The sequence below is a fragment of the Dryobates pubescens genome, chromosome 22 (assembly GCF_014839835.1).
Source record: "Dryobates pubescens isolate bDryPub1 chromosome 22, bDryPub1.pri, whole genome shotgun sequence".
Lineage (NCBI taxonomy): Eukaryota > Metazoa > Chordata > Aves > Piciformes > Picidae > Dryobates > Dryobates pubescens.
Window position 1 is genome coordinate 14,580,499 of NC_071633.1, and position 24,031 is coordinate 14,604,529.

A 24,031-nucleotide genomic window follows, 5' to 3' on the forward strand; every position below is an offset into this window, starting at 1 on the left:
TGTCCCCATCACAGGTGTGTCTGTGTGTCCCTGGCACAAGTGTGTCTGTGTGTCCCCATCAGGTGTGTCTGTGTGTCCCTGGCACAGGTGTGTCTGTGTGTCTGTGCCACAGGTGTGTGTGTCCCCATCAGGTGTGTCTGTGTGTCCCTGGCACAGGTGTGTCTGTGTGTCTGTGCCACAGGTGTGTGTGTCCCCATCAGGTGTGTCTGTGTGTCTGTGCCACAGGTGTCTGTGTGTCCCCATCAGGTGTGTTTGTGTGTCCCCATCACAGGTGTGTCTGTGTGTCCCCACCAGGTGTGTCTGTGTGTCTGTGCCACAGGTGTGTCTGTGTGTCCCCACCAGGTGTGTCTGTGTGTCTGTGCCACAGGTGTGTCTGTGTGTCCCCACCAGGTGTGTCTGTGTGTCTGTGCCACAGGTGTGTGTGTCCCCATCAGGTGTGTCTGTGTGTCCCTGGCACAGGTGTGTCTGTGTGTCTGTGCCACAGGTGTGTGTGTCCCCATCAGGTGTGTCTGTGTGTCCCTGGCACAGGTGTCTGTGTTTCCCCATCAGGTGTGTCTGTGTGTCCCTGTCACAGGTGTCTGTGTTTCCCCATCAGGTGTGTCTGTGTGTCTGTGCCACAGGTGTCTGTGTGTCCCTGTCACAGGTGTCTGTGTCCCCACCAGGTGTGTCTGTGTGTCCCTGGCACAGGTGTCTGTGTTTCCCCATCAGGTGTGTCTGTGTGTCTGTGCCACAGGTGTGTGTGTCCCCATCAGGTGTGTCTGTGTGTCCCCATCACAGGTGTGTCTGTGTGTCCCTGCCACAGGTGTCTGTGTGTCCCCACCAGGTGTGTCTGTAGGTCCTCTCCTCCTGGGCAGCCGGGTGCTGGAGGCGGTCGCTGCTTGCTCGCCCATGCTGCTGCCACATCCTTGCAGAGCCCTCCAGGTGCCCTCTTGCAGGCTGCCAGCACTGCCTCCAGCAAGCCCAGGCTGAGCTTCCTGCCAGAGGCTGGGGTGCTGAGCAGCGCCCTGCTGGCCCTGGAGAACTCGAGGGTCCACCCCTGCCCAGCCCTCCCAGCCCTCCTCGCTGCCCACCTGCGGCTCTGGCCTGAGCCTGGCTGCGTGGAACCTGCTGGAGCTGGGAAGGAAGGGCTGCAAGTGCTGTGCCTGTGAGGAAAGGAGGTGCCCCCTCCTCCAGTCCCAACTGGGCACAGCCACCCCCGAGGGAGCCCCAGGTGCCTGCACCCTGATATCACCCTGGGCAGGTTGCTCCAGGTAGGGGAGTGGTGGTCCAGCCCTGGCTCCTCCCAAGAGCCCTGGGAGTGTGCCAGGGGGTGTAGGGGACTGAGCTGGAGCTGGGGTGCCCAGAAAAGGCTCAGCTGGCTGCCAGCTCCTTACCCAGCAGCAGGAGGTGTGCCAACCACCTCCACCCTCCACATGCCCACTGGCCACGGTCTGCAGAGCTGTGCCAAGGGGCCAGGCACGGCTCCAGTGGCAGGGCTTGGGCTCTGCACCTCTGGGCACAACTTGCTGAGGTGCCCATGGCCCCAGCCAGCCATGCCCACAGCTTGGTGGGCAAGCCAGGAGGGGCACCCAGAGCCCTGTCAGCTCTGCCTGTCTCCTGCAGAGCCTCTCCCACTGGGGCTGGAGGTACCTGGGGGCAACTCTGCCGTGACCGAGGGGACCAGGCAGCCACAGGAGGAGTGGGGGATGGCACAGCAGTAGGGACCACCCATTGCTTGGTCTTCCTGGGCAAGCAGCTGCTGCCAAGCTCGCTCTGCCAGGGCTGGGCATCAGCCTTCATCATGGGCAGCAGGGGGCTGGGCACCTTTGTCCCCAAGAAGGGACCTCCCAGCTGCCAGTGGGGACGGCACCCATCCAGCTCGTGTCCCCCGAGCTCGCCGTGGTGCTGAGCAGGCTGTGGCCGTGCCAGCCCTGTGGGCACAGAGGCTCCTGCTGCCACAGCCCCCCTGCACCTTTGTCCCCCTTCAAGCCTGGCACCTACTTGATGGTTTTCTTCTCACTGCGGCCTCGGCTGGAGTCTGGGGTCCCTACGGTCTCCAGGGAAGTCTTGTAACGCTTCCCCTGCTGGGAGGAAGAGGAGGGGGAAGGGGGGGAGGAAGAGGGGAAGGAAGTGGGGGAGGAAGGGAAGGGAAGGGAAGGGAAGGGAAGGGAAGGGAAGGGAAGGGAAGGGAAGGGAAGGGAAGGGAAGGGAAGGGAAGAGGGAGAGGAGAGGGAGAGGAGAGGGAGAGGAGAGGGAGAGGAGAGGGAGAGGAGAGGGAGAGGAGAGGGAGAGGAGAGGGAGAGGAGAGGGAGAGAAGAGGGAGAGGGAGAGAAGAGAAGAGGGAGAGGGAGAGAAGAGAAGAGGGAGAGAAGGAGGAGAAGGGGAAGGGGAAAAGGCAAAGAACGAGGGAAAGGGAGAGAAGGAGAAGCGAGTCAGTGTGTGGCCAGGAGACTCCCAGCACAGCCCAGAGCATCCCAGCCAAGAGCGAGGATGGGAGAAGTTCCCCTGGGTTTTCCTCCTTACCCCTCACAGCTCCCCCCCCCCCCCCCCCCCCCCCCCCCAGTTCTTCCCCCTTGTTCCCCCTGTAGTTGCCAGGCTCCATCCCAGCACACATCAGCATCCCCTGGCAGAGACGCTGCTCAGACACTGCTGTGGCCACCCTGGCACCACCCCTGGGAGGCTGGAGGGCAGAGGGGGAGCTCTGTGTGTGTGTGTGTCCCCCCCGCCAGGACAGAGCAGCAGCCACCACCTGCCTACCCTTCTGTGAGCTCACTGGGGTGGGGGCAAGCAGGTAATTTTAGGACTAATTGAAGCTGGATTAATTGAGTTCACCTTCCCCAGTGAAAGGCAGGAGCTGCCATATGCTAATGAAGCAGGAGCTGGCGCCGAACTGGGGCTCCTAATCAGGGCACCTCCGATGGCAGGTTCAGCCTGTGCCGCTCTGCTCCCAGCCAGGGAGGCCAAGGGCCCAATTAAGGCCAATTAGCCACCAATTAGGAGCAGAAGGTGCTCCACGCAGCTGCGAGGGGCGGGGGGAGGAAAGCAGCCGAGGTGGGCTCGGAGCAGGCTGAGGTCGTGGATCAGCCACCCCGCTGCTGCTGCTGCTGCTCCTGCAGCTGCGAGGGGGTTGCCCGTCAGCTGGAGGGGAGCTGTGCCTTCTCCTCCCCCCCAGCCACGTCCCCTGGGCTCAGAGCTGGCTCCCTGGCAGCGAGGAGTCCAAGGGCTGCCTCCACCCTCAGCGTGGGACGGCCACAGGCTTGTCCTGCCGGCAGCTGCAGGGTTGCAGGACACCCCTGGGCTACTCCTGGTGGCATGTTGGACCTCCTTGGATGGCCATGGACTGATCCTGCCAGGATCTGCTGGGGTGCTGGACCTCCTTAGACATCCCTGGGCTACTCCTGGTGGCATGTTGGACCTCCTTGGATGGCCATGGACTGATACTGCCAGGATCTACTGGGGTGCTGGACCTCCTTAGCTGCCTCTGGACTACTCCTGGTGGCATGTTGGACCTCCTTGGGTGGCCATGGACTGATACTGCCAGGATCTGCTGGGGTGCTGGACCTCCTTAGACACCCCTGGGCTACTCCTGGTGGCCTCTTGGACCTCTTTGGATGTCCATCAGCTAATCTTAGCAAGATCTGCTGGCATGCTGGACCTCCTTAGACACCCCTGGACTGATCCTGGTGGCATGTTGGACCTCCTTGGATGTCCATCAGCTAATCCTAGCAAGATCTACTGGCATGCTGGACCTCCTTAGCTGCCTCTGGACTACTCCTGGTGGCATGTTGGACCTCCTTGGATGTCCCTGGACTGATACTGCCAGGATCTGCAGGGATGACCAACCTCTCTGGAAGCCCATAGGCCAATCCTGCTGGCACCTGCAGGATGCTGGGCTTCCTTGGATGCCCACAGGCTCGCCCTGGAGGCAGTCAGCCTCCAACCCAGCCTTGTCCCCAGCTGGCCATGGCACAGGGCTCATGAGGACATGGGAGCAGAAGCTGCTGGCCCCCACTCTGCCAGCCCTAGCCAGGCTGGTGCTGCTGGGCACAGACTGGGGCCAGCCCAGCAGCCTTCCAGGAGCTTTGGCTGTGTTCCCCCACAGCCCTTCCAGCTCTGTGAGCTGTCAAGGCTCAGCCAGGCTGTGCCTGTCCCCAGCCTGAACACCTCTTCCTTGCCAATTTACACTTCTTTGATCCCCTGCCAGCTTTGCCCTTCAGCACTAAACCTTCTCCTCCTTGGTGCTCAACCCTCTGCCAACCTCCTACCCATCCCTGGATGGCACCAGCTAGGTTTGGAAGCTCCTTCCCACCTCCGTGGCAGCTCCCTCTGCCTCTGTGCTGCCTCATCCTTGATGGGCATCCCCCCCCTCTCCTCTTCCCATGGGATTGTTGTCTTCCCACAGCTTGGGAGGAGCCACTAGAAACCCTGGGCTGGGCATCTCCCACCCAGGAGCATCCACCAGCACCTCAGTGCCTGACCCAGATTTGAGTGTGATGGTGGAGGAACTGTGGCAGCACCCAGGGGCAGTGGAGGAAGAGGAAGGAATCAGGGCAGGAAGCAGCCAAGCCAAAGACCTCCCTGCCATGGTGGGGCTCTCCTCACAGGGCTGTGCTCCAGACCCCTCCCCAGCCTCATTGCCCTTCTCTGGACACCTTCCAGCATCTCAATGTCCTTCTTAAGCTGAGGGGCCCAGAACTGGACACAGGACTCAAGGTGTGGCCTAAGCAGTGCTAAGCACAGGGCACAATGACCTCCCTGCTCCTGCTGGCCACACTCTTCCTGCTGCAGGCCAGGATGCCCTTGGCCTTCTTGGCCAGCTGGGCACACTGCTGGCTCCTGTTCAGCTGCTGTCCACCACTACCCCCAGGTCCCTCTCTGCCTCCAGCCTGTAGCTCTGCCTGGGGTTGCTGTGGCCGAAGTGCAGCCCCCGGCACTTGGACTCATTCAGTGCCATCCTGTGGCGCTCTGCCCAGCCTGGCAGGGTCCCTCTGCAGAGCCCTCCTACCCTCTACGAGGTCCCCAGCTGCCCCCAGCTGGGTGCCAGGCGCAGTGCCCCCCTCCAGCCCCGGGGCAGCACTTACCAGCTTGCGCTGGCACCACTGGCAGATGCCGCAGAGGACGATGGTGGCACTAAGGCTGACGGTGATGATGGCTGACACCAGGAGGACGTCACGGGAGGGAGACCCTGCTGGGGCAGCAAAGCAGAGTCACCACTCAGAGAGGAGGGGGCACTGGAGGGGGAGGGGGGGTCGCGGCTCCCCGTGCCCGAGGTGCCAGCAGCGTGGAGGTGACCGGCACCCACCGAGAGCTGGGCGAGGACAGCGAGAGTAAAGAGGTGGGGGGAGGGGGGCACGGGCCAGCTGACAGGTGCCAGCCCCACCACACCACCCTGCCTGGCACAGCTTGGGAGTTGCCTGAGCTGGGAAAGCCCTCTGAGACCGCCAGGTGCAACCATCAGCCCAGCAGCACCACCGCGGGCGCTGAGCCCTGTCCCCAGGGAGGTGCCGTGGCCACAGGCTTCTCTGCCACCCCCCTGGGCAGCCTGTGCCACTGCCAGACACCCCACCCCCGCCAGCCCAGCTCTGGCTTCCCAGTGGCATGTCCTGGGCTCCAGCTGCTCCCCAGGAGCTCAGCTGGGGGCAGAACAAAGGTTTTAATCTCTGGGGCACCCTGGCAGAGCTGGCAGGTCCTGCAAAGGGCACAGCCTCCCCAGCAGCTTCCCACAGCTTCTGCCACAGCCAGGCCACCAGGCTGCTGCTTTGGGGCCCTTCCCCTTCCCCTTTTCCTTCCCCTTCCCTTTTTCCCTTCCCCTTCCCATCACTTACCCATCCTATCACCTTCCCCATCCTCTTCCCTTACCCCTTTCTCTTCCTCTTCTCTTTCCCCAACCCATTTCCCTTCCCCATCCCTTCCCCTTCCCCCTTCCCTTTCCTCTTTCCCTTTCCTCTTTCCCTTCCTCCTTGCCTTCCTATTTCCTATCCTTTCCCCATGCCTTCCTCATCCTTTCACCTTTTCCTTCCTCTTCCTCTTTTCCTTCCTCTTCTCTACCTCTTCCCTCTTTGCTTCCCCTTTCTCTTCCCAATCCCCATCCCTTCTCCATCTCCACCTTCAGCCCTTGCCCATCCTTTCAGGGTGTCCTCACTATCCAGCACAGCCCCCAAGCCATGGCCACATTGTCCCCATGACCCCCAGCACAGTGTCCCCAGCACCAAGCTCATAGCCACACTGTCCCCATGCTGTCCCCAGCACCAAGCCATGGCCACACTGTCCCCATGCTGTCCCCAGCACCAAGCCATGGCCACACTGTCCCCATGCTGTCCCCAGCACCAAGCTCATGGCCACACTGTCCCCATGCTGTCCCCAGCACCAAGCCATGGCCACACTGTCCCCATGCTGTCCCCAGCACCAAGCTCATGGCCACACTGTCCCCATGACCCCCAGCACAGTGTCCCCAGCACCAAGCCATGGCCACACTGTCCCCATGCTGTCCCCAGCACCACGGCAGGGTGACCCTAAGGTGGCTCTGGGGGTGGTGGGGTCCAGCAGGGCCCCCAAGCCCAGCTCACCCCCCTTCCCTGGCAGGCCCCCTTGCTGTGGCACCCCAGAGGCAGGTCTCCAGCCCGGGCTGGGGCCATGGGGCCAGTGGGGAGGGAGGTGGCCAGAGCAGCTCTGCTGGAGCCGTGCTGCACTATCAATACTAATCACTACTGATTAATAATTCATTTGCCCACAGCCCTTGTTGTTGTAAAGCCATTTGCCAGTGGCTGAAGGAGGAGGAGGTGGGGGGGGGGGGGGGGGGGCGCTAAGTACAGAGCAGCCTGAGCAGATGGCCTGGGACACAACCAGGTCCCCAGTGCCCCCAGTGCCACGCTCCCAGCCTGGCAGGAGCGGGGGTGAGGAAGAACCAGCAGCCTCCTGTTCTCCAGGGGAAAGAGAAAGAGATATAAAGGGGATGGGGCAGCAAAGAGGAGGTTAGGGAGGCCCTCAAAGAGCTGAGCAGCATGGAGAGGGGTGAAGATGGTCAAGGTGATGCTCAAGAAACATGTGGCCAGGGCATTTGGGGGCCATTTGGGTGGAGGGTTGGACACCTTCTCCATCCTTCTCCATCCCTTCTCCATCCCTTCTCCATCCTTCTTCATCCCTCTTCATCCATCCTTCTCCACCCATCTCCATCCTTCTCCATCCTTCTCCATCCCTTCTCCATCCCTTCTCCATCCCTTCTCCATCCTTCCTCCATCCCTTCTCCATCCTTCTCCATCCTTCTCCATCCCTTCTCCATCCCTTCTCCATCCCTTCTCCATCCTTCCTCCATCCCTTCTCCATCCCTTCTCCATCCTTCTCCATCCTTCTCCATCCCTTCTCCATCCCTTCTCCATCCTTCCTCCATCCCTTCTCCATCCCTTCTCCATCCTTCCTCCATCCTTCCTCCATGCCTTCTCCATCCCTTCTCCATCCTTCCTCCCTCCTTCCTCCATGCCTTCTCCATCCCTTCTCCAACTCTTCTCCAACTCTTCTCCATCCCTTCTCCATCTCTTCTTCATCCCTTCTCCATCTCTTCTTCATCCCTTCTCCATCCCTTTTCCATCCTTCCTCCATGCCTTCTCCATCTCTTCTCCAACTCTTCTCCATCCCTTCTCCATCCTGAGGAGCCTGTGTACAGTCCTCACTTAGCAACTGTTGCCTAGGAGGGAATTTGGGACCAACCCTTAATTTCAAACATTTATAAACCCAAGTGAGAGAGCTGCTGCTGGGGAGGGAGGAGGGGGGGGGGGGCATCTAAAGCAGCCTCTCTGGTGGAGGGGGGCTGGGACAGCCCCCACTTGGCATAGCCAGCTCTTGGAGGTGTGTGATCCCAAACAGCCCAGCTTTGTGCCTCCTTGGTGGCTTTGTGCCTCCTTGGTGGCTTTGTGCCTCCTTGGTGGCTTCATGCATCCTTTGTGGCCTTGTGCCTCCTTGGTGGCCTTGTGCCTCCTTGGTGGCTTTGTGCCTTCTTGGTGGCTTCATGCACCTTGGTGGTTTCATACATCCTTGGTGGCCTTGTGCCTCCTTGGTGGCTTTGTGCATCCTTGGTGGCTTTGTGCCTCCTTGGTGGCTTTCTGCACCTTGATACCTTCATTCATCCTTGGTGGCTTAGTTCACCTTGGTGGCTTCATGCATCCTTGGTGGCTTTGTGCCTCCTTGGTGGCTTCATGCATCCTTGGTGGCTTTGTGCCTCCTTGGTGGCTTTGTGCCTCCTTGGTGGCTTCATGCATCCGTGGTGGCTTCGTGCCTCCTTGGTGGCTTCATGCATCCTTGGTGGCTTCATGCATCCTTGGTGGCTTTGTGCCTCCTTGGTGGCTTTGTGCCTCCTTGGTGGCTTCATGCATCTTTGGTGGCTTTGTTCACCTTGGTGGCTTTGTGCCTCCTTGGTGGCTTTCTGCACCTTGGTGGCTTTGTGCCTCCTTGGTGGCTTTCTGCATCCTTGGTGGCTTTGTGCCTCCTTGGTGGCTTTCTGCACCTTGGTGGCTTTGTGCCTCCTTGGTGGCTTTCTGCATCCTTGGTGGCTTTCTGCACCTTGTTGGCTTTGTGCCTCCTTGGTGGCTTTGTGCATCCTCGGTGGCTTTCTGCACCTTGATACCTTCATGCATCTTTGGTGGCTTCGTGCCTCCTTGGTGGCTTCATGCATCTTTGGTGGCTTTGTTCACCTTGGTGGCTTTGTGCATCCTTGGTGGCTTTGTGCATCCTTGGTGGCTTTCTGCACCTTGATACCTTCATGCATCTTTGGTGGCTTTGTGCCTCCTTGGTGCCTTTGTGCCTCCTTGGTGGCCTTGTGCCTCCTTGGTGGCTTTGTTCACCTTGGTGGCTTTGTGCCTTCTTTGTGGCTTCATGCACCTTGGTGGCATTGTGCACCTCGAGGTTGGACCTGATGACCTTGGAGGTCTCTTCCCAGCTAAGTGTTTCTGTGGTTCCCTGCCCTTGCTGCCCCTCTACAGCTCAGTGCCTTTGGGCACCTTGGTGGCCAAGCAAATCTTGGTGGCTTTGCATATCTGAGTGCTTTTGCACCTCTCACTTGCTTTGTGCCCCACACTGACCTTGTTCCCCCTCCCCCAGCTCTCCCCTTCAGCCTGGCACAGCAAGACCACCCCACTCCAGGGCATCTCCACCTCCTTTCCTCCTTCTGTCTCCTTGTGTGCATCCCAGCACTCAAACCCAGCCAACATCTTCTCCACCAGCACCAACTGCTCACCACAAGTCCCACCCTGTGCTGCCAGGGCAAAGCACCCAAGAGGGGCACCCAAGGTGAAGGCCTTCAGCTGCTGGCTGCTCTCTCAGGCAGGAGGGGGAAGCTGGAAAGCTCCTCCCCGGAGTGGCAGGTGGCCAAAGGGCTTTGGCCAAGCAGTTGGCCAAGGGCTTTGGATGAGCATTTGGCACAAGCCAGCCCTGCCAGGGCTGGGGCCAAGCTCTCCACAGGTGCCCCAGTGAGAAGCCAGAGCCCAGCTGTACTCTCAGGGCCATAACCTTGGGTGCAGAGCCCAACATGCCCGAGGCGGGCACGGTGCCCACCCTATAGCTGCTCCACTCTCCGGCCCCACGTCCTCAAGCATCCTCCTTTGGTCCTGGGGTGGGGAGGAATCAAAGCCATGCAGAACAACTCCCCAGGCCCCCCAGCCACCTGGAGAGGCAAAGCCCCAAAGCTCCCTTCCACAGCCACATCCCCAGGCAGAGAAGCTTCGCCCCGTGCCAAGCCGCCGTCGCCACGCCGGTGCCCGCTGTGCCAGCCCGTGCCCACCTGCTCCCCAAAACCAGCAGGGGAAAGCATGTGAGCACCCAGGGAGAGGAGGGACTGGGGGAGGGGAGGGGAGGGGAAGGGGGGAGGGAAGGAGAACAGGAGAAGGTGCCAAGAGAGCTGCACGTCCCCAGCACCACCACGGTTTGCTGCCAGCCGGTGCCCGCTGCCAGCCGCCGAGCCGGGGTGGGATGTGACGTGGAGCCCAAACTGGGATGGTGATGGTGATGGTGATGATGATGATGATGATGATGGTGGTGGTGGTGGAGGGGATGCTGGGCAAGTGGGGGATGGGGTGGGATGGAGAGAGCCTGCCCCACATGGCATCCAGAGCCTCGCTTTGCCCCGGGGGGGTGGCGGTGCCAGGGCGGAGGAGCATGGGGTGGGGAGGGGAGGTGGCAGCGTTGCCACGCTGGGGCTTCCCAGATGCTGTTTGCCTGGCACCAGGCCATCAATTCCTCCTCTTCTCCTCCTCCCACTCATTTGCTAGATATTTCCCCAAAACCTCTTATTTTTAGGCTGCAGCTGAGAAGCTGTGAATCCTGCAGCTTTCTCTCCTGGGCAGCATCCTGCAGGCAATGGCAGTGGGTACTGGGCAGGGGCACGGTGGGGGCAAAACACCGGCACAGGGAGAAGGAGAGGAACTGGGCATGGAGGGGGAGGTGGGGGGCTGCCAGGATGCCAACCCTCCAAGGAGGGATGAGGCCTCCCCAGCATCCCTGGGAAGCTGCTCAGAGCAAGGTTGGCATCGCCTGGGGCGGAGCTGGGTGGGCACAGAGGGAGCAAGGTGGGTGTAGAGGTGCCCCCAGGGGCTGGGTGGGCACTAGGAGCTCAGTGGGGGGATGCTGGGAGCCCCATGGTGGTCCCACTGTCCTGGGTGGGGGGGAAGGCCTGGCCAATGTCCCACCATTGGATGAGCCTTGGGTGGGAGAGGATCAGCACAACACCATGGCTCAGCACCACGGCTCAGCACCACAGGCATGGCCTTGGGTAAGAAGGAAGGGAACAGGAGTCTGTCCTCCCTATGTGTCTGTCTGTCCTCTGCTCCAACACATTCATCAAGCTCTTCATCCATCCATCCATCCCCCCATCCATCCTTCCATCCATCCCTCCATCCATCCCTCCATCCATCCCTCCATCCATCCCTCCATCCATCCTTCCATCCATCCTTCCATCCCTCCATCCATCCATCCATCCATCCCTCCCTCCCTCCCTCTATCCCTCCACCATCTATCCCTTCATCCACCCCTCCATCCATTCATTCATCCATCCTTCCTTCCATCCATGCATCCCTCCATCCCTCCTTTCACCCCTCCCTGCCTCCCTCCATCCCTCGGACACATCTGTTTCTCCAGCCAGCCATCTGGCCAGCCCCCGGAGCTGTCAATCCATCAATCTCTCTCTCTGCCTCCCCCCCACGCAGAAGCTGCCTCCCCTGGTGGGGCTTTGCCTCCAGGCTTTGCCCCTCCCCCCCGCTAACCAAGCTGCCTCCTCTGCCAGGGCCCCCCCAGCCTGTGGTGGTCCATGCCCCAGCACCCATGTGCCAAGACACTCGAGCCTGGTGAGAGCACCATGCTGAGGATGGCAGTGCCCATGGGTACCATCCTAGGCTCTGGAGAAGGAGGATACCCCCTCCCCCCCCCCCCAGATACACCACCCGGTGCCGCTGGGCATGCCCTGTCCCAGCCTGATGCCACCCATCGATGTGCCCCGCGTGGAGGAGCAAGAGTGAGGCACCTGGGTGGTGGAGGAGAAAGCTCCTCAAGCCCTCAGGGTGCTTCCTGGCAGCCAGCTTTCACTTCATGCCACCTCCAAAAGCAAAGCCCCGCTCCCACTTCGGCTGCGGCGCCAGGAGCGGGCACCAGCTCCCCAGCCCTGCCCGGCCCCAACATGGCAGCGGCGTGGCACCGCTCCCCCCCTCGCCCTCCCCGCCGCGGAGCAGCCAAGCAGAGCTCCTGGGCACCCTCCTGCCGAGGGCCAGGGGCCGCTGAGGGTACCCAGCGCCTCGCCGGGCGCCCGGCTGGGCAGCGCTGCCCGCGGGCATCCCTCCTGCCTGGGCTCGCCCAGCACGCCGGCAGCCAGCAGCTGCCTGCTCTGCTCTGCCGCCGCGCTGCCTGCACGCCTCACGCCTTGCCCTGCCGCCCACCCAGCCCTGCCCGCTGCGGGCACCTGGCTGGAGGTGCCACCCGCGGCCCCTCTCGGGGGCTGGCAGCGGGCGGGAGGCAGAACGGTTTTGGCAGGAGCTGAGGCTCCTTCCTCCCGGGCTGGGCTATTTTTGGCTGAGGATTTCCGGAGAGCTCTGTGGTTTCTCTGCCTCGTGGTCCTCACCAGCACCTCTCCTCTTGAGGAGCGACCGAAGCCGCAGCCCTCCCCGCCCCCCAGCCCGCCCCCAGCCTCACGGCTGGCTGCCCCCATGCCCTGCCCAAGCCCCCTGGGGTTTCCGTCCGTCCCAAACCCTGCTCCTGACAGCCTCCTGCTGCTCCTCGCAGCCCTCTGCTGCTCCTCACAGCCTCCTGATTCTTCTCACAGCCTCCTGGTGCTCCTCATAGTCTCCTCATGCTCCTCACAGCCTCTTCATGGCTCCTCACAGTCTCCTGGTGCTCCTCATAGCCTCCTGGTTCTTCTCACAGCCCTCTGCTGCTCCTCATAGCCTCCTGATGCTCCTCATAGCCTCCTGATTCTTCTCACAGCCTCCTGATGCTCCTCATAGTCTCCTGATGCTCCTCACAGCCCTCTGCTGCTCCTCAGAGCCTCCTAATGCTCCTCAGAGCCTCCTAATGCTCCTCACAGACTCCAGCTGCTCCTCACAACCCTCTGCTGCTCCTCATAGCCTCCTGATTCTTCTCATAGCCTCCTGATGCTCCTCATAGCCTCCTGATGCTCCTCACAGCTTCCTGATGCTCCTCACAGCCCTCTGCTGCTCCTTATAGCCTCCTGCTGCTCCTCATTGCCTCCTGATGCTTCTCACAGACTCCTGATGCTCCTCACAGCCTCCTGATGCTCCTCATAGCCTCCTGATTCTTCTCACAACCTCCTGATGCTTCTCATAGCCTCCTAATGCTCCTCACAGCCCTCTGGTGCTCCTCATAGCCTCCTGATGCTTCTCACAGCATCACAGCCTCATGATGCTCCTTACAGCCCCCTGATGCTCCTCATAGCTTCCTGATGCTTCTCACAGCCCTCTGGTTTTCCTCACAGCCTCATGATGCTCCTCACAGCCTCATGATGCTCCTTACAGCCCCATGATGCTCTTCATAGCCTCCTGATACTTCCCACAACTTCCTTATGCTCCTCATAGCCTCCTGCTTCTCCTCATAGCCTCCTGCTTCTCCTCATAGCCTCCTGCTTCTCCTCACAGCCTCCTGCTTCTCCTCACAGCCTCCTGCTTCTCCTCATAGCCTCCTGCTTCTTCTCATAGCCTCCTGCTTCTCCTCACAGCCTCCTGCTTCTCCTCACAGCCCTCTGGTGCTCCTCATAACCTCCTGATGCTCTCAGGTTGCACCAGGGGAGGTGGAGGTTGGGTACCAGGAACAATTTCTTCATCACAAGGGTCACTGGGCCCTGGACCAGGCTGCCCAGGGAGGTGGGGGAGGCTCCATCCATGGAGGGGTTTAAAGGGATGAGGGACAGCTAAGGTGGAGCAGGGCAGGTTGGACATCATCAGGAGGAAGCTGTGGACAATAAGAGTGGTGAAACCCTGGGACAGGTTGCCCAGAGGTGTGGTGGAGTCTCCATCCCTGGAGGTATTCAAGGCCACACTGGCTGGGGCCCTGAGCAACCTGCTCTGGTTGGAGATGTCCCTGCTGAGGGCAGGGAGGGTTGGCCAAAGATGACCTTTGCTGCCTTCTGTGGGGCTGTGATGGTCTCACAGCTGTGCACAGGGAGATGCTGGGGCGGGGGGGGGGGGGGGGCTTGGACTTGATGCTCTCAAGACCTTTCCCAGCCAGGCAACCCTTTGGCAAGGCTGGATTGTGCTCACCCTCCCCTCCACATCCCCTCTGTCCCCAAACACAGAATCCCAGCATCACAGAATGGGCAGGGCTGGAAGGGGACCTTGAGGCTCAGCCAGTTCCAGCCCTCCCTGCCCCGGGGCAGGGACTCCTCACACCGCAGCAGGCTGCTCACAGCCACCTCCAGCCTGCCCTTCAAAACCTGAGCTCCACAAGTTGTCCCCCGGCCCTTGCAGCCCCAGCCCCAGCTCGGGCAGGCTCAGAAGCCTCTGGCAGCAGCGCTGGCAGGCAGGCAGCGGCAGGCAGGCAGCAGCAGGCTGGGCTCTCCCAGCCAGCGGCGCTGCCGGCTCCTGCGCTCTCACCGCCGCCACCACTTAGCCTCTCGCCCCCAGGGCCCTCCATCATTCCCAGGCACTCCGGGTGACAGCCAGAGAGAGAGGGAGGCAGAGAGCCAGAAGCTCCCGAGGGGACAGGAGTCAGCAGGCTCCACATGGCCACGGCCAGCCCCATGAGCTCCATCCCCCCCTCCCCCCCGGCCTGCTTCCCCAGCTCCCTGATCCCCCTGCCCAGGCGGTGCCCCCCTGGCCACCAGCGTTCTGCAGCCAGGGGGAGAGAGGCTGAGCTTTGTGGCCACCACGGGGACAGAGCTCAGGGCTGGGGGGGGGTAGGGGAAATGATCAGCATCAGCCACAGCCACCCAGATTAGGGGGCTGGAGGTGCTGGGGGAGGAAGAGGAGGAGAGATGCAGCTTGGAGGGGAGGAAGCAGGGGAGAGGAATGAAGGGCTGAGGAAGGCCCCTGGCTGGAGGACAGGAGGGGGACACAGAGAGGTGGGCTGGTGCCTGGGGGGGAGTGGTGTGGGGCTGGGTGGAAATCCTCCTGCAAACCCTGGCTCCTCCTCCAGGGGTGAGATGCTGAGACCACGGAGGGGGGCTGGTCACCCACAGGGGCTGGCCACCCATGGTGGAAGGAGGATGGGGGAGCAAGGATGGGGGAGCAAGGATGGGGGAGCAAGGATGGCCACCTATCATACCCCACACACACACACCCCCAGCCACCAGCATCCCACAGACCCAAGCTGGAAGGAGGAGCTCCTCACATCTCCTCTGAGGGGTGCCCAGCGCTCCTCCCCTCCAAGCACACCCTCAGGCTCGGTCCCCCACGCCGTGCCCGGGCTGGATGGGCAGGGGAAGAGGTGCTTGCTGCTCTGTGCCATCCCTCTGCCACCACCCCCCCCTCAGCTCCATCCCTCTCGGCTCCATCGGCTGCTTCCCTTTCAAACCTCATTAACTCCCCCCAAGGTGACTCTCTCCCTCCTGCAGCAGGACCACGAGGGAAGGGACAACAGGAGGCGGGGGGGGGGGGGGGGGGGGATCACACAAGATACTCCCAGGACACCCCCCAAAAGCTGGCAGCAAGGCACTGAACACCCCCCCCCCCCCCCCCCCGCACACAGCCCCCTCCCCACACCACAACCAGCTTGGCACCTACGGCGATGTGGGGACACAACCTGACCCCCGATCCCCCCCAGCCCACAACTCTGTGTCCCCAGCTTGAGACCCTTCCCCCCCCCCCCATATCCCTCCCCATATCTCCCCCCTCCCAGTCTGATGCTGCTGTAGCATTCCTGGGAAGCTCTTCCCTTGCTCCAGCGGAGCCCCCCCCAGGGGCTGGGGTCGGGAGGTGGGGAGGAGATGTTGGGGGGGGGTGTGGCAGAGATATTATCTGCGTCTTATCTCCCTCCCTCCTCTCTCCCCCTCCCTTCCCTGGCAAGCTGAAAAGCCGCGAGATCAGGCGGTGGGAAAGCCGCCTCCGGCTCCTCTCCTGCTCCTTCTTGGTGTGCAGGGGGGGGGGACGACGACACACACACACATCAAGCAGACCCCCCGCCCCCCACCTCAGCTGGACCCCCTGCCCGCTTATAATCCGCCCCCCCCAAGCCGTTGGGTTTGATGTCCCCCAGCTCTGGGGCTGTGTCACATCTCTGTGCCTGGCTCTGTGTCTGTTTGTGTGTGTGTGTGTCCCCCCCAAAGTGGGGCTGATGAATGGCTTGGAGGTGGGGAGGGGGCAACAAAGCAGGCAGGACCCCCCGGGGGGGAGCTCAGCACCTTCCTGGATGCCTCACTGCTGTGGGGAATGGGATGGAGTTGTAGAGGGGAGGGGGCAAAAGAGCAGGCAGGACCCCCCCGGGGGGAAGCTCAGCACCTTCATGGCTGCCTCACTGCTGTGGGGAATGCGATGGAGTTGTGGTGGGGAGGGGGCAAAAGAGCAGGCAGGACCCCCCGGGGGGGAGCTCAGCACCTTCCTGGATGCCTCACTGCCGTGGGGAATGGGATGGAGTTGTGGTGGGGAGGGGGCAAAAGAGCAGGCAGGACCCCCCGGGGGGGAGCTCAGCACCTTCATGGCTGCCTCACTGCTGTGGGGAATGGGATGGAGTTGTGGAGGGGAGGGGGCAAAAGAGCAGGCAGGACCCCCCCGGGGGGGGGGAGCTCAGCACCTTCCTGGATGCCTCACTGCCGTGGGGAATGGGATGGAGTTGTGGAGGGGAGGGGGCAAAAGAGCAGGCAGGACCCCCCGGGGGGGAGCTCAGCACCTTCCTGGATGCCTCACTGCCGTGGGGAATGGGATGGAGTTGTAGAGGGGAGGGGGCAAAAGAGCAGGCAGGACCCCCCGGGGGGGAGCTCAGCACCTTCATGGCTGCCTCACTGCCGTGGGGAATAGGATGGAGTTGTGGAGGGGAGGGCAGGGGCCCGGGGGGGGCACACAGAAAGGGGCAGGGTGAGGTTGTGGAGGAGGTGCCAGCAGGATGGGATGCTGGGGGGGTGGTGAACCCCAACCTTGAGGAGGGTGCTGGGGAGGGGGCAGTGTGTGGGGGGGGTTGGTGCTGGAGCCACCAGTGCTGTCCCTGCACCATGTGGGGCCGTGGCTGCAGCAGGTGCCTGGCTCCCAGCTCTTTGTCTGCCTTCCTCCTCAGCTGTCACGAGTCCCCCTCCTCATCCTCCCAGCAGCTCCTGGCCTTCTCCCGCTGCTCCTCGGGGTTTGGTTGCTTTCCCCACCTTCTCCTCCCATTTTATCCCAGCCCTGGGAAACCTTCTCCTCCAGCTCCCTGCAGGCAGCCAGCAGCCACTTCCCCGCGGCCCAGACCTCTCCACTGCCCACCGGGAGACAGCGCTGGGGGGAGGACGGTAGGGGAGGGAGGGAGGGAAGCAGGCAGCTGCTGGTTGTTGATTCACCGGCTCCAGCACCACCACCTCGGCTCGGCTCCACATGGAGCATGGGAGGATGGAGCTGGGGGGGGGGGGCAAGGAGGTCCCAGACCCTCCCCAGTATACCTCCTGGAGGCACTGAGGTGCTCATGGAATCAGTCATGGAATCAGTCATGGAATTGCCTGGTCGGGAAGAGAGCTGAAGATCATCAGGTCCAAGCAGGGAGGGACTGAGGTGCAGCCACCTCCCCCAGGGAGGGGACAGCTGCTGGCGGCGGGGGGGTGGGCAGCAAGGATGGGGATGGAGAGGAGGAAGGAGCTGCCTGGTGTCCCCAGAGCTGGTGTGGGTGGCCTGTGGCACCGAGGGGACCTTTGCCTCCAGCCCCAGTCACGACTCTCCTGACACCTCCCGGGGTGGCCCCACCGGGGGGCACAGCCTCCCAGCAAAGCCCTCTCCCCCCTCCCCCGGCTGGAAGGAATCACCTCAGCTGGGTGCCCATCTCAGACACCTCTCCCCCAGCCCAGGCTGGTGACCAGGGGTGGGGTGGCACCAGCCCTCCCAGGCATCAGCACCTCCTGGGTGCACCTCGCCCCCTCCCCCCCCCAGCCAGCCTGGGGGGACGCAGAGCAGAGGACAAGGTTCAGGGGGCAGCCAGGAAGGTGGCACGGCCAGCACCTGGCTCTTGCCAAAGCCAGCAGGGGTGGCTGAGCCACCAGCACCCTCCCAGCCCCCACGGGTGGGTGACAGACCTGGCACCCCGCTGGCACGGGCGGGGGAAGCAGGGGCAGGGGGGAGAGGTGGCTGAAGCAGATGGTGCCCCAGTGCCAGCCCAGGGCTGCTGGCAGGGGTGGAAGCAACTCTGCCCCCACCACAGCACTCCTGGCCCCACCACAGAAAGCGATGGCTCCACCTCAGGACCTCCAGCCCCACCACACCACCTCTGCCCTGCCCACAGCGTGCCATGGCCCCACCACGGCCCCCCTGGGCCCACCCCAGCCCCACCACAGCACTCCATGGGCCCACCAGGGCTGCTCTAGATGCATCATGGCATCCTGGGACCCACCACAGCACCCCACAGCCCCACCAGAGCATCTCTAGACCAACCAGAGTACCCACCACAGGTCCCCACAACCCATGGCCCTACCACAGCTCTGCATGGATCCACCACAGCTCTGCATGGATCCACCACAGCACTCCATGGATCCACCACAGCTCTGCATGGATCCACCACAGCTCTGCATGGATCCACCACAGCACTCCATGGATCCACCACAGCTCTGCATGGATCCACCACAGCTCTGCATGGATCCACCACAGCACTCCATGGATCCACCACAGCTCTGCATGGATCCACCACAGCACTCCATGGATCCACCACAGCACTCCATGGATCCACCACAGCTCTGCATGGATCCACCACAGCACTCCATGGATCCACCACAGCACTGCATGGATCCACCACAGCTCTGCATGGATCCACCACAGCACTCCATGGATCCACCACAGCTCTGCATGGATCCACCACAGCTCTGCATGGATCCACCACAGCTCTCCATGGATCCACCACAGCACTCCATGGATCCACCACAGCTCTGCATGGATCCACCACAGCACTCCATGGATCCACCACAGCACTGCATGGATCCACCACAGCTCTGCATGGATCCACCACAGCTCTGCATGGATCCACCACAGCTCTCCATGGATCCACCACAGCTCTGCATGGATCCACCACAGCTCTCCATGGATCCACCACAGCACTCCATGGATCCACCACAGCTCTCCATGGATCCACCACAGCTCTGCATGGATCCACCACAGCTCTCCATGGATCCACCACAGGTCTGCATGGATCCACCACAGCTCTGCATGGATCCACCACAGCACTCCATGGATCCACCACAGCTCCACCACAGCCCCCCTGGACCCATCACAGCTCCACCACAGCCCCCCTTGGACCCATCACAGCTCTACCACAGCTCCACCACAGCACCCCTTGGACCCATCACAGCTCCACCACAGCACCCCTTGGACCCATCACAGCTCCACCACAGCACCCCTGGACCCACCACAGCTCCACCACAGCTCCACCACAGCATCCCTGGACCCACCACAGCACCCCTAGACCCATCACAGCTCCACCACAGCCCCCCTTGGACCCATCACAGCTCCACCACAGCTCCACCACAGCACCCCTGGACCCATCACAGCTCCACCACAGCTCCACCACAGCACCCCTGGACTCTTCACAGCTCCACCACAGCCCCCCTGAGGAGCAGAGAGCTTGGGGAGGGGGCAGCTGGGATCTGTCCCCCAGCAACTCAGGCTCTGCCTGGTCACCTTGCAGCTGGCAGTGCCACCTGCAGCCTGCTGAGTGCCAACAGGGAGGGCCAGGGAGGGCATCTGGAACAAAGCGGGGGCAGAGGCCATGCCTGGAGGGGACATGAGGCAGGTGCACACCGTGGGCACCAAGAGGGAAGGGCAGCTCTGCCACCCTGCTGCCTGCCAGCAGGGACAAGCTGGTGTCCCCCACTCTGCCACCCGGCCGGCAGGTGACCTTGGGCCGAGCAGTGCCGTGCCACGCTCCCCTGACCCACCGTGGCACAAGCAATGGGGTGGCACAGGGCTGGAGTGGCACACAGATGGGGTGGCACAGGGTTGAACTGACACAGGGATGAGGTGGCACACAGATGGGGTGGCACAGGGCTGGGGTGCAGGCACAGGGCTGGAGTGGCACACAGATGGGGTGGCACAGGGCTGGACTGGCACACAGATGGGGTGGCACAGGGCTGGACTGGCACACAGATGGGGAGGCACATGGATGGGGTGCAGGCACAGGGCTGGACTGGCACACAGATGGAGTGGCACAGATATGGTGTGCAGGCACAGGGATAGGGTGCAGACACAGGGCTGGACTGGCACACAGATGGGGTGGCACAGGGCTGGGGTGCAGCACAGGGCTGGACTGGCACACAGATGGGGAGGCACATGGATGGGGTGCAGGCACAGGGCTGGACTGGCACACAGATGGGGTGGCACAGGGCTGGGGTGCAGGCACAGGGCTGGACTGGCACACAGATGAGGTGGCACAGGGATGGGGTGCAGGCACAGGGCTGGACTGGCACACAGATGGGGTGGCACAGGGCTGGGGTGCAGGCACAGGGCTGGACTGGCACACAGATGGAGTGGCACAGATATGGTGTGCAGGCACAGGGATAGGGTGCAGACACAGGGCTGGACTGGCACACAGATGAGGTGGCACAGGGCTGGGGTGCAGGCACAGGGCTGGACTGGCACACAGATGGGGTGGCACAGGGCTGGGGTGCAGGCACAGGGCTGGACTGGCACACAGATGGGGTGGCACAGGGCTGGGGTGCAGGCACAGGGCTGGACTGGCACACAGATGGGGTGGCACAGGGGTGGCAGAGCCGCAGCCAGAGGGAAGGTTCATCCCCCCGGGGCAGGTGGCAGCTTCACCTGGCAGGTGGCTCGTCTGGAGCTGCCAACAACTCTCGGGGCAGGCACCGCCGCTGCCACCTGCCCTGGGTGGCAGCTCGGCGCCGGCCCCAACCCTGCCCTTCTCCCGCAGGCCTGGCTCTGCCCGGCTCCTGCGGCTCTCCCCAGCGGCGCGCAGCACCGGCAGCTCCCGCTCTGCCCGGCCCGGTGCTCCCCACCGGCACCGCCACAGGACACCTTGTCCTTCTGCCCGCCCCGGCCCCTTCGGGGACGTGGCCAGGGAAGGCCTCCAGGTGTCTCCCCCCCGCCCCAGCCTCGGTGCTCCCTTCGCCTCCACACCGGCTGCCGCCAGCTCTCACACCCCCAAAAAAAGCCCTCCCCGGCGGCGTCCCAGATTCCTCCATCCTGGGCCGAACTGATGCCTGAGCCGGGAGCATGAGCTCAGCAAAACGGCCCCGCTCGGAGCCCCTGCCCCGGCTGCCCACCCGGGCGAGCAACAGCGCAGCGGGATGGGGGCGGGGGGGCACAGGGGCTGGGGGCCCCGGAGTGATGGAGCGAGGAGGATTGGGAGTGATGCTCTGCCCGCTGGTACCCAGCGGGGCTGGGGCTGTCAGCGAGGGGCTGGGCTCATCAGCCTAGGAGCTCACCGTGGGGCTTTGGGGTCACCCCAGGGGGCTAGGGGGTCGCTAAGGGGCTGGGGAGGAGGGGGTGTCACTGAAGGGCTTCGGGGTCACCCCAAGGGGCCGGGTCTTTCTCTTGGGGGGGGGGGGTGGGTTGGGTTTTGCCCAGGATGAAGGGGTACTGGCCCCGTGGTTTGGGGTGTCCCCGGGATGGGGTGTCCCTGGATGGGGGGCCAGGACCCCCCGGCGGGGGGTGGACTCCAGCAGCTCTCGGTGTCGTTTGCAAGTGGTGACGGTGACTTTTCCTCCCTGAACTCCGGGTAACTCCCGACAGATCCCACAGCCCGGGAGGAGGAAAGGGGAGGGGGGTGGGGGGGAAACTGGGAGAGGTGTGGGGGGACGGGGGACACACACACAGACATCACGGACCGGTCCCACCGGTGGAGCCGGGCAGGCACCACCGGGCAGCGAGGAAGCCCTGGTGTTTGTGTGCCCATCTCGGTGTCCCCCATCCTCTCCCAGCGCCTGTGTCCCCATCCCGGCGTCTCCCCATCACCTCCCCGCCGTCTGGCCCCATCCCGCTGGCCCCATCCTGGTGTCCGTGTCCCCGTCCTGGTGTCCCCCATCACCTCCTCACAGTCTGTGCAGCCCATCTCGGTGTCCCCCACGCTCTCCCCGCTGGCCGTGTCCCCAACCTGGCGTCCCCCCACCCTTTCCCCAGTGCGCCCCTGTCCCCATCCCGCTGTCCGTGCGTCCCCATCCCGCTGTCTGTGTGTCCCCAGCCCCACGTCCCCCGTCCTCTCCCTGCTGTCCGTTGTCCCCATCCCAGCGCCTCCCATCCTTTCCCCAGCGCGTCCGTGTCCCCATCCCGGTGTCTCGTGTGTCCCCAGCCTGCTGTCTGCGTCCCCAGCGCGGTGTCCCCCATCACCTCCCCGCCGTCTCCGCGTCCCCGTCCTGTCATCCGCCACCCGGCCCCCCCCCCCCCCCCCCGCCATCTCCCCGGTGCTCGGCGCTGCCCCCTCCCAACTCACCTGCGCTGGCAGCCTCCGGGTGCAGGTACATGGTGGCGGCCGGTGGCAGGGGCGGTGGCGGCGGTGGCGGCGGCGGCGGCGGCTGCTGCCCGCTTCGGCGGAGCCGAGGCTCTCATCAGACAAGGGCGGCGGGCGGCGGGGCGGGTGCGGGGGCCGCGGGAGGCGGCGGCGGAGCGGCGGGGGCCGGCATGCGGTGGTGGTAACGGGGGTGAGGGAGGGGGGGTTGGAGGGGGTGGGTGGGTGAAGGGGGGTCCGGTAGCCCCGGGGCTGCCCGTTCGCTGCCTGCCCGTTCGCTGCCTGATGCCTGCTGGGGGTGGGGTGGGGGTGTAAGGGAAGGGTGGGGGGGATTGGGGGGGGGGGGGTGTGCACCCCGATCGCGCATCCACTTGCTGCTCGCTGCTGGCGGGAGAGGAAACTGCAGCCGGTGGGGGAAAGGGAGGGAGGGATTTGGGGGTGGGGGCGTTGGGGATGCGCATGGAGTGTATGTGTGTGTGTGGGGGGGGTCGCACATACACAAGGCCAGCAGCAATGGGGGGGGGACACACACACACACACGCGTGGGGTGACACAAGACACGCGTGAGGGTTCACACCACCCCACCTCCAAGCAATACCGGGGCCACATATCGGAGGGTTGGGGGGGGGGGGAGAATCTAGATGCACGCCCCCCCCGCCCCGCCCGCATGGCAACAAGCGCGGGGCACGGTGTGCGCGTCCCCGTGGGGCCGGGCAGGCGCGCACACACACGGGGGGCAACAAAGGGATTCAGTGGGTGGTGGCACTGCCCGGACAGCGCAGCGCAGCTTTGTCATATCTCCCCCGCCCCGAATACACCCCCGCAGGTTGTCCATTGTCCGGATCCCACGGGCTCCGGTCCGGGTTTTGCCGGGGCCGGGGCACGGCGGCTGGGGCCGGGGCACTGCGGGAGAGGCGGCGGCGGCGGGAGAAGGAAAAACCCGGAGCGGAACTGCCGGAGCGGGAGGTGAGCAGGGCTCCTGTTCTAGAATCGCACAGCGAGAAAATCGTGGAATTGTGGAGTCACAGAACGCTTCGGCTTGGAGGAGATCTCTCAGGCCCTGGAGGCCAACCCTTCACCCAGCGCTGCCCAGGGCAGCACCGAGCCAGGGCCCTCAGCACCCCAGCTCCACAGCTCAGAAACCCCTCCAGGGATGGGGACTGCCCTGGGCAGCCTGGGCCAGGCCTTGGCAAGGCTTTTGGGTGAGGATGTTTCTCCTCGTGTCCAACCAGAAGGTCTCCCCTCAGCCTCCTCTCCTCCAGGCTCAACACCCCCAGCTCCCTCGGCTGCTCCTCCCCAGCCCTGTCCTCTAGACCCTTCCCCAGCTTGGTTGCCCTTCTCTGGAGCTGCTCCAGCTCCTCAACATCCTTCTTGGAGTGAGGGGCTCCAAACTGACCCCAGGGTTCCAGGTGTGGCCTCAGCAGTTCCCAGGGCAGGGGGACAAGCACCCCACCACGAGAAGGTGATCTGTGCCCCGGTGTTGATCACCCAGTGAAGAGCAGACAAAGGGCAGAACTGCACTTAGGGTGCAAAGAGCAGGTCCTGCCAGGCACCTTCACCTCCAGTTCTGTTTCCAGCATGCTCACTTGGGAGTCCCTAGGGTGCAGACCTGAGGGTCCCTGGACTGGTGGCTTTGGGGTTTTGTGGGTGCTGACCTGGAGGTCCTTGTGGGGCTGACCTGGGGGTGACCCTGCTGCTGGTCTTGGAGGCTTTGGAGGTCCTGGTCTGGGGGTCCCTGGGGTGCTGGCCTTGAGGTTCTGAGGGTGCTGGCTTGGGGTCCTTGGGGTGCTGACCCGGGGATCCCTGGGGTAGGAGGGAGCAGGGTGAAGGAGGTGGTGCAGGAAGTGCCTCCAGATGAGGTGGTGAGGCAGGGGCTGATGATGGCAGCTGAGGCTTTGCTCCCAGGACCGTTCCTGCTTCCCCCTTCTGCTGAGGGGAGGGGGTCAGAGGCGCACCCCAGCGCTGAGCCATGGGGCTGGGGCACTCACTTGGATGGTCCAGGGCTTGG

General features: G+C 63.5%; 1 protein-coding gene across 6 annotated transcripts in view; it reads right to left on the minus strand.

The window, feature by feature from the left end:
• SYT7 (synaptotagmin 7) overlaps positions 1-22,141 on the minus strand; it is a 43,835-nt gene extending 21,694 nt beyond the window's left edge. Inside the window, exons 1-3 of one of the 6 annotated variants that reach the window (XM_054171928.1) lie at positions 22,009-22,141; positions 5,061-5,164; positions 1,981-2,063 (exon numbers count right to left, since the gene is read on the minus strand). In XM_054171928.1, coding sequence (XP_054027903.1) covers positions 1,981-2,063; positions 5,061-5,164; positions 22,009-22,039 — 218 coding nt within the window. In that variant the 5' untranslated portion in view covers positions 22,040-22,141. Of the gene's footprint in view, positions 1-1,980; positions 2,064-5,060; positions 5,168-22,008 lie in introns of all 6 variants that reach the window. The other 5 variants (XM_054171927.1, XM_054171926.1, XM_054171930.1 and 2 more) reach the window with 5 other exon arrangements.
• Between the last annotated feature and the right edge of the window lie 1,890 nt (positions 22,142-24,031).